Source organism: Ursus americanus, chromosome 15 (genome assembly GCF_024610735.1).
Source record: "Ursus americanus isolate L20-20 chromosome 15, mUrsAme1.1.p, whole genome shotgun sequence".
Lineage (NCBI taxonomy): Eukaryota > Metazoa > Chordata > Mammalia > Carnivora > Ursidae > Ursus > Ursus americanus.
In genome coordinates, this window is record NC_142141.1 from 59,457,588 (window position 1) to 59,470,172 (window position 12,585).

Below are 12,585 nucleotides of genomic sequence, written 5' to 3' on the forward strand. Positions count from 1 at the left end.
GTACGGCAAAGAATAGTCCGTTCTGTTGCCTCCGGACATCATTCTGGGCTACAGCCACGCCATGGCAGGTGCTTACCCTGTGCTTAAAACAATTTAGCTGAATGCCAGGAAAGTGTGGAAAAGGTTGACTTCTCAAGGAAAAGTAAAGATGCCTGGATAAACTTTTAAAAGGATATCACTTGGCACTTGCACCACGTGAAGTGGAACATAAAGGGAATTGTATAAAGAAAGATGAATCCAAAGCTCGGAACAACTCGGAGAAGGGTGCTCTTAGCTGGGTTAACGGCATCTCGGACAGATCTCTTCAAGAACATCGACAGCAATACGGTTTAAGAAATTAGAGATCCGTATCAGAGAAAACAAAGTAGTATGTGTCGGGGGAGACGTGAACTTTGCCCTTGTCCTTAAGTATATTAATGGTGCTATAAATAGGCCATCACCTGCTCCTCCTTTTCCATTTGGAAGAGAACAAGCCAGAAGGGTTTGAATTACAGATTCAACAGAACCATGAGCAGCGATGTCCTGGCAGAACAGATTTCCAGGGGAAAACTGACATGTTTTCTTCCCTGCACGTACAGAAATGACAAGGAGACGCTTTCAGAGACCCAGCTTCCAGTCTCAGAAGTGGCGAAGAGAGAGAAAGATGCCATTCCAGGGAGCATTGGAGGCTGATTACAAGGGTGTGAGGACTGCCCTGAACACAGGATCAAAAGGTGCTCTCTGCTTTGTACTTTACGGTGGAAGAACCAGTTTGCGATCTGCGGCACCATCGCCTACAGTCTATGTTTTATTCTCACCGAATTCCATCAGAAGACGGCACTTCTTGACTAGTGTGGGGGAAAAAAAGAAAACTTTACTTTAAAGAACTCTATGATGATACCGTTTTCCCATGCATAATAATTGAGCACCATCTGGCTCAGGATATCAGAAACAAACTGTCAACCACGAAGGGCAGCTATTTTCCACACTTGGTGAAATAAAACCAAACCACCAGTTCTTTGCGGAGTGGACACGAATACTTATATGCTACGCTAAAAAAAAAAAAAATACTCAGTAGAGACATCCCCAGATCAACCGGTGACCAAAAATATCTCACTGGGTAATCGATGCCTGGCACGATCGGCACATCCATAATCATCACAGGCAGTGCAAAAGTTTGAACCACACAACCAGAATGATCGGTAACAGGAAGTTTACCGCCATCTACAGATTTTCCCTCACTGCTCAGAGGAGCGAGCCAAGGATTCCTGCTCAAAAAATATAAATCGGCAAACCTGGCCTCAGCTGTGGGGTTGCATTATGCTCCCCGTGATAAAAGCCACTTTAATGACCCGCACGAAACGGTAAACACGATTAACTACCTCTCTAGAAGCAGGAAACCAGGGGTCCATCAGCGCTGGCCACCTACAGACTCAGAGGATGAGGGCTCACAACAGGTCAACACCGCATCTCTTTCTGTCTAAGGCACCAAATACACACAGATTGCAAGGCAAACATGTATAGTAACATCCTTTCTTTCATTTCCCTCGCCATTAACCACTTTCCCCAGGCAGGCTCTGGGGAGTTAAGGAGCCATCCAAACTAAAGCGCCTGCTCAGGGGCCGTGCAGTGGCCTCGAGAAGCAGCCGGATGGTCGCTCCTCGAGCAGATGTTGCAGGCAGCGGCGCCGGCAGGAAGGCGCGCCGGGCTCCGCCAGCGGGTGCGCAGAGCCGGGGAAGGCACACGCCCTGTCCGTCCACCTGGGGAACATCCCGGCAACTTTATTTTGGGCAGAACCTTCCAGGGAAACTTTTCTCTCGCCCGCAGCCCTTGCGAGCCGGGCCGGCCGCGGGCGGGCAGGAGAGGCCGGGAGCTGCGGGCCGAGGGGCCGCCCCCGGCGGGACGCGGCTCGCCGGGCTGGGTCCCTCTCGTCTCGGGACCGGGACAGCGCGGGGCAGGTCCTGCGGGGAGGCCACTCACCAGCCGGAGCGCGAAGAAGACGGCGAGCAGGGCGAGGCAGGCGCCCATGACGATCAGCAGCAGGAAGACGATGAGCGGGTGCTGCTGGCTCATGCAGTAGTAGGACTCGTACAGCCAGTCCCGGGACCGCTGCAGCCCGTCGCCGCCGCCCGCCGCCGCCGCCGCCGCCTCGGCGCGGTCCCGCAGGTAGCGGCGGCGCCGCATCGCCTCCCGCCACATCGGGCCGGCTCGCGGGGCGCCCGCCGAGCGCGCCCGGCCGGGGCTGCGCCGCCCGCGTCCCACCCCCGCGCCGCCTCGGCCGGCCGGGCTGCCGCGCTCGGAGCTGCGCGCAGGGGCCTCCGGCGCGGGCGGAGCTCGGCGCCCCGGGCTGGGCGCGCTGACGCGCGGGCGGGGGCCGGGCGGGGGCCTCAGGGGCAGCTCCCGGCGCCGCCGCTGCCGCCACCGCGCGGGAGGGGGCGGGTGCGACCGGGGCCCTCGGCCCGCCTCTCCCCCACGGCGCGGCGCGCAGCCGGGCCTCCGCCCACCGCCACCGCCCCCCGACGGCCGGGCCACGCGCTGGGGGCGGCCCGAGGCAGGGGAGGGGAGGAGTGCGGAGTGAGGGTGGGGGCGCGCCGGCCGCGCCCCTGCCGGGACGTCCCCTCCTTCCGCCCTCCCACACTCAGCCTCGGCTTGGCCCCCCTTCCTCTCCGCCAGCGGAGCTCGGCCTGGGGTTCCCACTGCCTGCCCCCCCACCCCAACAAACACAAGTCCCACCTCGCTCCGAGGCTGCGGGGGCGCCTAACCTCCTCTCCACGAGCTCGGAGCGCGGCGGGAGGGGGCCCCCGGCCTCGCAGGGGCTGCGGGAGGGGGTGCTCCCGCACTCTTCTGCACTAGCTCAGCGAGCGGCGGGCGGAGACCTCCCACCCTTTAGTGCCCCCTACCCAGAGGACAGCAGGAACTTCCTCCTTTTCACCAACTGGGAGTGCCCAGGAGGGGTTCTCCTCCCCTCCCCCCTTAGTGGGTAGGGGCTTCCCACCCTCCTGCTCTCATCGCCGCCAGGGTGGGGTGCCCACGCTCCTCCCCACTCCCACTGAGGGCAGGGGACTTCCCAGCGGGGGGGCGGAGAGGTGCTGGGGCGCGAGGAGTCCCCTTAGCGGAGAAGTGCCCCAAATGCGCAATGGAGGAGCGAGGCGGATATGACTGGGTGCTGTACCCCGCCACGTCCTTGGGTAGGCAGCCTCACTTGCACCCTACACGGTCAGCTTGTCACACTTTGGGGGTGCCCAGTGGGCCAAGGTGTTGTTTATCGGAGGTTCAGGGGGAGCCCTCTGGCCCGCACGGTCCCGGCCGAGCCCCTTCTGCCTGGCGGGGATGACAGCGAGGGCGCGCCCGGATTGCTGGGTGCTGGTGCGGGCGGGGTCCGCTCGGAGATCGCCCCCTCCTTGGGGATAGCCACCTGGGGAGGCGCCGCAGACCGCGCTGGAGCCACGTGGGGGCAGACGCGGGCAAGGACGGTGTCCCCTCCCCACACGCCAGAGAGTCACGACCTCTGACCCTCTCCCTGAAGGATAGAGGAACTCATCTGCTCTCCCCAAAGGAGCCCACCCTTCTGGAAGTTTCCTCCTATTCTAGTGTTGTCCGGCGCAAAGACCCGCAAATCCCACCCCCTCTCAAAGCCTAGGGAATCCGAGGCACGGCGACCCTCCTTTCTCAAGCTGTCAGCAAACAGCCCAGGGGCTCCTTCCTAAGCACTCGTGGTCCCCTCCAGTAGACCATACCTGGCACCGCTTAACCTCGGAAACCTTCCCGAACTGCCCCGCTGCCCTCCCGGGCGTGCAGGCTTGGGACCCGTGACCGCAGTACCCAGACCGCACTGGAAGAGGGGACCAGGAGCCTTTCGGGGGAGGAGGGTGTTTTTCGCAGCAGTTAATGCCTGCTCTGCCCCGGGGCTTTGGGCCAGCGAAAGGCTCCCATCTCCACCTGCGGCGGGAGGGCTGGGCTGGGCTGGGGGCGGGGGGAGGAGGCGGGGAGGGACGGAGAAGAGAGGCTGAGCTCAGGGGAGTGTCCCGAATGTTGGCTCCTGGGCCTGGGGTCCTGCCCCACCAGGCTTCGCCTGGTCCCAGGCCTTCCCTCCGGCCTGAGATTTGGAGAGCACGACAGAGGAAGGAGACAATGGATGGAGAAAGCCTCCCCTGAAAACTCCTTTCTGCTTCACAAGGCTGACATGCTCCCGCCCCAGGGAGAGAATGAAATTCTATTCTATGTCGGGTTACTTGTCTATCACCTGCACCTTGCCTTGTCTGCCATCCCCTCTAAAATCACCCGGACTGTAGACTGCAACCTGGGTAATGCCCAGTTCAGCCTTTGGGGCGACTCCAAACCCACCCACTGGGCTCTGTTCTTTCTTTTGGACAGGGAATTTTAGGTTTGCGGTGGTCCTGAGAGCAAGTTGCAATGACTGCGTTGCTGAACTGCACTTACAATGGCCAGACCCTGATCTCTCCTATGGACCCACGGTCCAGGGTCAGGCTAGACAGTTTCTGTTGTGGTGGTTCTCTTTTCCTCCCTCTGTGCCCAAGGTCTTTCCGAGTTGGGCAGAGTTGTGCATTTCCAGTCTTTGGTGTTGAAGCAACATACTAATTATTCATCTTCTCTCCAATTCTTGCTGCTTCTTCACCCCTTGTATTGATAAACATCTTCCTTCACCCACTCAAGAAAGAAGAAAAAGTAAATAATCTGTCATTTAGATTTATGGGCAAAAAGAACTGAGAGACTGTGAGAGAAAAGTAAATGTTTAATTATTTTCTTTTTCTTTCTAGTGTGGGAGTGGGGTATTTTTAACTACCAGTGTCTATACCATGTATATATTCTCCATATGGTAAAGGGGGTTGTTATAAGACTTTTAGGGGATTTTGTTAAATCCAATGGTAAAATATAACCAGAGAGAATGCAATGGAGGGAATTTTGCACTTTGACCCTTCTGACATTTTTTTATCATACGTTTTTTTCATTAATTTATTCAAAACACGTTTATTTTTGTGCCTACCATGTGCCCAATGTCCAGAGAGGGGAATAAAATTAATTAATTAGCTAATTAATTAATTTTAAAAAAAGGACTGGGCCCTCCTGGGACCCTTCTAGGAATTTCCAATGTGCTTGGAATAGTAGGGCTACAAAATACAAAACATGAGTAAAAATCAACATTCATTCCCAGCTCCTCCATTCAATTTAAATTTTATCATCATAGACAAAGGTCATGGAAGGAATTGAATATGAAAATCAAAGCTATGCCAGTCTTCCCTGAGGTTGTTTTGTTTTGTTTTGTTTTGTTTTAGTTTTGGTGCTTATTTTTATTGGGACCTCAGTCATTGCTTAATGTTTAAGACAAAATAAAACATAAACCGATATATTATTACAGCTATTCTCTAAGTATTTTAGAATGTACTGCGCAAAGTACGCTTTTTTTTTAAGTTCGCAACAGTTCGTACTTCGAAAGAAAAGAAGAAAACAAAGTAATAACCGAGGGATGATGTGTAATGAAAAATGCCCTTTAGCGCAAAACCAGGGGCAGGAAGTATAGACTCGGGCACTAAAGGGACCCCAGGGCATCCTCTGGTTCATTTCCCATCTTTGGACAACAGGGCTGCTACGCCAAGGGTTGGGTATGGAGGGTAAAGGGGTCCTCCCGTAATTTTACTCCATGTCAATTTATTTGTGACAAAATGTACAAAGAAACTACTGTGGAGCTCTAACTGGGCCAGTGGAGGGGTAAAATAGAAAAGCATTAAGAAGGAGAATTTTTTTTTTTTTTTGGAACGCTAGAGGGCAGCCCTCCATCCTCGGAACCCAGCAGGCAGGGCAGGCACAAGGGTGTGTGACTCCTGCAGTTGCAGGGAGCCCCACACTTGGTTTAGGGTTCTGCTGTCACCATCTTGAAACTCTTGATGATTTTTGAATGCGGGGGTCACGCCTTTCCATTTTGCCCTGGGCCCCGCAAATCCTAGAGCCTGTCCTGCTGGCTAGTGACCTGAACAGTACTCCGTCTCTGCCTGTGTGCTGAGCCTATAGGGTGCGGGCTTGAGGACCAGCAGCAAGGCTCCTCCACCTGGGGACCACTGGCCACCTATCCGCTCCTCAGCTGATCATCTTTCACACACACACCGACACACCGGAATCGTTATCAATCTGGTAAATAACCGTGCTGCATGACAGGCTGTTGAACCAACGGCTTTCGCTTTAAAAATAACCCATCTTCTAGTCCCTATTCCAAATCCAGTTAGATTAGCTCAGTCAATAAGGACACTGTTGTCCTCCTCCCAATGTCATAGTGCTCTGATTGATTCAATAGAGGCAGGCGAGCAAACCGTGCCAAGGACAGACACAGACGTGTGCCAACCCGGAGCGTATTGCAGAGCTGAGCACAGAGGATTTCCCTGTGTATTCGTTTCTCTCTGGCAAATACATCACTAAAATTTATATAATAAAGTATGAACAGTATGTCAACAGATTCATTATCACCATGAAATATGTTTTGTGTACCCAGATAACATTTACATTTTTATTGAACCAGAGTCTGTGAATACAGAAACCACACAACCAAAGCTGCTTATGGCTCCTGGAAGTCTCATTGACTGCTCCAGCTCACTAAGGAACTTTTCTGCAGTTCAGGGTTTAGAGCCTCAGGAAAGTTGCTGAAATGTGACATTAATATATTCATTTTCATTCCCGTCTAGTGAGGCATGATCTCTGCATGTCTTTGAAAGATCCTGCTTCCTTGGCTTATTTGATCAATTATTTCTCAAGTGACAAAATTGTAATAAATATTTCATAGATTCATCGTTAAAATCTGATTTCAGGTGATTTAGTGGGATTTATTGCCCTGAATATATGAGAAAATGGTCTAAGTGTTTTGGAACAGACCCTTCACAAATTCCTGCTGCCATTCCAGAGTTTGTTACTGGTACTTTTTCTTCCAAAATCCACTGAGAACCTGGGACTCCCTTCATGAGCATGGGTAAGGTAGTGAGAACAGGTTAATGACTAATCGGTTTCCAGCACGTCTACAGTCTTGTAAGGGATATCGATTTCTCTGCTCTTGCTCAGAGAATGTGATCTCAAAAGCAATGATTCACTGCACAGAGATGTGTGCTCAGGATTTGTTGCCTAGGGAGGCACAGGAAGAGGGGGCTCATTTATCAGGCATAAGTGGATCACTTAGATACCTTGACTTTTATTTTTATACCCTTTTAGGTGTCCCTTAAAGTAGTCAATGAAAGAATAATTTAATCACACTCTAAAACTGATAAATAATGTACTTTGAGGAATAATAAATGGTCTCTATGAAAACGCGATGACATGGTTCACGAATATTTCTGCCCAATTCTGAATTCACTCAATTTAGATAACTTAGCTTAAGATTTTAAGCCACTCCCACCGTTTGATTCATGATTTTACATTTAATTTTTAATATAAAGAGAACTCACTGCTTGTGTTACCCCACACTGTTGTAATAATTGTCAATATTCTTATAATAACTTTCTTCAGGTGCTAGATTTTTGCTTCATCCCTGACATCAGCTGTATATGTTCAGAGAAGTCATAAACATCTTTGAGCTTCAATCTATGTATCTGTAAAGGTAGCAGAGTGTGCCAGTATCCTACGGATCTTTCTAGTATGTTTATACTACCCTGGGCTGGGTAATGGGATGGATTTTAATCAACTTTTTTAAATCAAGGGGAAAAAACCACTTACCTTCAATAAAAACAAGTGACTATACCCAAAAGAAGTTTGTTACATCGTATGTGAGCATATGATAACAAGGACTATTTCTGTTGCTAGATGAATGAATGATTGAATGGATGAAGACATAAGGTAACTTTACTCTTTTAGAAAAAGAGTAAAATTGACAAATAATGCTAGTGGATTAATTTAATCAGAACTTGATTTGATAGAAATGTTGCCCAAGTCCTGAAGAGGTTACATGTATATGAATGTTTGCTATTGGCACTATGTAAATTTTTTTAAAATCTCACAATGTTTTCAAATCCAAAAATGGTTAAGATTTTCATGCAGTATGGAACACTTATCGCTACCAATTCCACTTACCTACCAGAGCAAGGGTAAGAGCACATATGAGATAAGATACTGAAGAAATAACTGGAGAATAAATAGGTCCAGGAGAGTGTCTGCAGAAAGCACCATCTGGGGTTGGTTTTCTCAAAAGAAAATGGCATCCTGTATTATAGTTCCTAGTTACACATCAGAGGCAAAACAATACCAGGTAATGAAGACTCGTAGGATTTATGAAGTCTTAAAAGTCTTGAAATCTCATCCTTTCTACACCTGAACCGTGGTTGAGAACTTGACAGCAAGAAAGCAGAGTAGGATAGAGTGGAATGGGGCAACTCTGTGTGTGGTCACTCTAACGGCCAAGCATGCATGGATACCAAAATCCGAGGAAGAAAGATGAAGAACAACAGCCCAGAAGAGGGTTGTTTTGGTGGCTGAATTTTGTTTGTCGTGGCTAGTATTTTTTAAAAAGTTATAATACTTGTAAATTTCATTCCAAATATTATGACCCCCATGTCTGTGGACTAAGTTATAGATTCCCCATTACAAATGGAGTTTTGCTCTTAAATGGAAGATTTCAAAAAGAACCCCAAGTAAATGTGTTTAAGTAGCACATTGAGTGTTGCAACAGGTGATACACATGAATATCTTCACCTCTAAGTTATTAGGCACTTCCCTCCCAAACGGTCCTCCAGTTCCGGGTGACAGGTGGAAAACGGAACTCAAAATCATGCCCATCAAAGCTCCTCCCTCTGTGACCATCTCACCTAGCTAGAGACACAGACTCTTCCTCTGCTCCCCCACTCTGTCACCCGCCCCCATCCAAATAGCCATCATTCCTGCAACTTTATTTCAGTTTTTCTCAAGCTTCCCCCTTCTCCACAGCCCCATCCTCTTGCCTTAGGGCTTTAGATTCTCTAGCACGCCTTTTTGCTGGCTCGGATCCAGCCCTCAAGTGTTCCGCCAAGAGCAGAAATCTGGCCTGCTCCGCCCCACCATCTACATAAGAAAACCACCTCCTGCCAGGCTTAACTCTCCAGTCCCTTTATAGCTCCGGATTTAGGTTGCAGATAGAGTAAGCCGCAGGGCAGCCCGGAGGTCCCACCTACTTCCGCCTCTGTCTCAGATGGCACCCATCCCCCACGCTCCTTTTGAACAAGAAGGCCCTTAGACTGGGGCGGTTCTCTGGTAGCTGACCTAACCAGACCCAAACCGCCACCAGAATCTTTGCGCTTGAATCTGAGAAAGTGAAACTTTTGAACAGCCAATAGCAGTCAGCTGGGCTTTCCCAAATAAGGCCACCCCTTAGGCTCTAGCCAATCAAATCATTGCTTTGCTTCGCTTCTGCCTCTTCTCTATCAAGACGAAGCCTCGAGCACCTGTGAGTAGAGCCTCCTAACCACTTTCCGTTTGGCTTTGACTGATTAGAATCTATATTTGCTCAAATACTTAAAAAATAATAATAACGTGCCTCAGTTTACCTTTTTCAACACATACACGGTCACCCATTCACCACCCGCCACTTCCCTTTCCTGGAAAACTGACACTTATCATCTCATCTGGGAATCTTCTTGAAGTCCCTCCTCCACCCACAGCTATTTCAACTCCAGTGACTTTCGTAAAATAGAAAGGCACTATTACCAAACAATACTTCAGGTATTAAAGGGTTAAGTCAAAGACATTCTGAAAGGACATCTTTTTAGTAATCCATCAGAATGAATGACCAGCATCCAGGCTTATTTTGTAGTTCATTATTATAAATATGAACTACATTTATAATATGCATGTATACTATGCAATAATATGCATAATATATTATATACAATGCATGATAATGTATATCAATAAGGGCAAGGATTTCCAAACACTGGTTGTTTTTCTTCTAAATAGAATGTATACATGCATAGATAAAGGAGTACATTTTAGTATAAAAACTAGTTGAAAAAAATACTGTCATGGCAATAAATGATATTTCAAATGAAGAGTCGATGAAGAATCGATGAAACCTCGCGAAGGACACAGAATCTGCTGTCTCTGGGACAGGAGCCACTGAAATGCACTGTTCTCAGCTCCCACCTCAGTGCCAGGTGGCGCCTGGGTCAATGCGAGGGGGGAGGCTGCTGGGTTCACGGGGCCAACTGCCTTAGATTAAATAACCTCCAAATGGCCAGCTACGGTTTACGTGCCAACCCTATCTAGACAGGCTGTATTTACATTGTTACTGGGAAGCGCTGAAGACATTTTCATGCTCAGCAGGCTACAGGAATAAAAAGGCAATCTTAAACCTAGACTCTCATTATTGCATTACAGTCTAATAACTAATACATGAAAAAAAATCTGTCTTCCCTGCTGTGCTAGAACTGCTCTTCACTTCTAAATATATTTTCCTCCAGAGACAGCAAATGGAAGGCTCATCTTAAAAAAAAATACTTTGAAATTTTAAAGATATTAATATTAAAATATCTGAACTAAAATATGAAAAATACATATCAGGCTTGGAGGTTGCTCGATGTGGATTCAAATCGCTTTATATTGTTTCATTACAGTACAAAGTGTCTATTCTTAAGACATAGAGTTTGCAGCTAGGTATCCAGTTACAATGATCTATTTGCTTTTCTTTTCTTTTTTTTTATTTTATTTATTTATTTATTTATTTATTTTTGATGTATTTGCTTTTCTTACGTGGAGGCAAAATATCTAATTATATTAGTCTTTTTAAGTGTGCTGAATTATGTCGGTCCTGGACAAAAGCTTACAAATCTACGTATAGCTCCCTTTTGCTAATTCTATGTTGATGCGGTCAAAAAATATCCATTAGTCTTCCTTACCCTCTCTTAATGGTATTTTGTCGGGAAATTTAAGAGATAAGGGAGTTGTGAAGTGTGACATTAGGAATCACAAGTGTGAGCACATAACAGAATCAGATTATTCCGATGATTCACACATTGCCCATCAGGTGTCTTCTTTCATTTGGATCCTTCTAGAACGGTTTTCCTTGCTGTGAGTGAAGCATTCTTTACCAAACTATATTCAGCTCTTTGCTTCTTTGGAGGTCCATTCAGCATTTGAGTGAATCACATCTAAACAAAAGTACAGAATGGAATTTATAAAATGATCGTTGTACTTACGCTAGTACTTAGACCCTTTTCAGAGCCCAGAATGGGCTGCGGGTACTAAAAAAGCCAACAACCACAGGGATTTGCATGAAGACCTGCTGAACGGCTACGAGCACATTGTTGTTCTCATTCAGTCCAGCAGCACAAGCAAAGCAGGCGTGCAGACTGGTTCCACTCAATCTTTTAGCCTAGTGACTGTTGGATAATGAACTGTAGGGATGTTTAACATTTTTTATTAAACTTTTATAGGATGATTACTTGTGTTTGTGTCTCTTCTTTTTGATCATTGGCCCAGGATTCATAAACAAAGTCTCACTTTACAATGCAAGACTCTAGGGAAGGAACCACATCTGTTTAAGCTGTTCAGACAGCTGGATGGTCCACAGTCATGATCTTGTTTACTCATTATTTTATTTTTACTGTAATACATATGTAATCCTGTTATTCTTTGAGTTGCCCTGTTTCTCTTAACCAGCTGGAAGCTTTTCTGTTTCTTAATTGATTGATGATTGAGTGAAAACCCGCCCGCTTCCCCAGAGGGATTATTGGATTAGTGGCAGTCCTCAGATTGTTCTATTTCAAACAATGCTTAATTAAAAAGTGAATTCCAACTATTTTGGAAATGGGTGGGATATAATTTCAATTAAATAGTGGTGAAGACAAACAAAAAATAATTAAAATACAGCTAGCTTTAAATGATTGACGAGCATACAGAAAATCTAGACTTGGTTATTGGGAGTGGATATTTGGTTTTTCAAGCCAAATTTTAGAAATGGCACTGAGAAAGTAGGACCAGAGCAAAGCTGGTACCTACCGCAGAGGCTGAGAGTCAGAATCACAAAACTACATACTGTGCCGTGGGGAGCCTGCCCGGAAAGAGAAGCCTCACCAGGGGCTCAGCAGAGCCACACAATGGCTCCCACTGCACTCGGCTGTGCAGAGAATCTCACTTCTGTTTTCCTGTAAGCGCTCTGAGCTTCTTCACAGGCTCCATCCTTGGTGGGCAGAGAGGAGAGAAAGCAATGCAGTCATCAACTTAATTCCTTCAAGGAAGGGCCCCTTTATGTAATCCTAGCTCTGAGGTCCCAGGTGTTAGGTAACAGCCCCATTCTCAAGATCTGCCCTGCCCTTCCCAAAACTTGAAGTGGCATGAGGGGAGGTAAATTATGCAGGAGGCAGGAGGGACTGAGGATCCATGTAAACGCTTCTGTGATCCTGTTCTCGGGGTTAGTGAGTTCTGAGGTATGCCCACCCTGGGCACTCCATTCGCATTTGCTGATGGGGCGTGTAACTTGCAGTCAGCCTGGTCACGGTCTGGTGGTGTTCCAGACTGACCAGGACTTCGAGCATCTCTCCCTGACTTGTTTCCATGTCCCCCGGCTGGATGACGTTCCCTGGTAGTCCCAGGCAAGATGGCTAGCTCTCCCCTCAGCTGCCTCCAGGACCGCAGACATTCAGAGGC

General features: G+C 48.0%; 1 protein-coding gene across 2 annotated transcripts in view; it reads right to left on the minus strand.

The window, feature by feature from the left end:
• Positions 1-2,342, minus strand: part of ADCY2 (adenylate cyclase 2) — a 387,890-nt gene extending 385,548 nt beyond the window's left edge. Inside the window, exon 1 of one of the 2 annotated variants that reach the window (XM_045795930.2) lies at positions 1,960-2,342. In XM_045795930.2, the coding sequence (XP_045651886.2) occupies positions 1,960-2,178 (219 nt within the window). In that variant the 5' untranslated portion in view covers positions 2,179-2,342. Of the gene's footprint in view, positions 1-1,361; positions 1,407-1,959 lie in introns of those variants that run through there. The other variant, XM_087867988.1, reaches the window with a different exon arrangement.
• Positions 2,343-12,585: the final 10,243 nt, after the last annotated feature.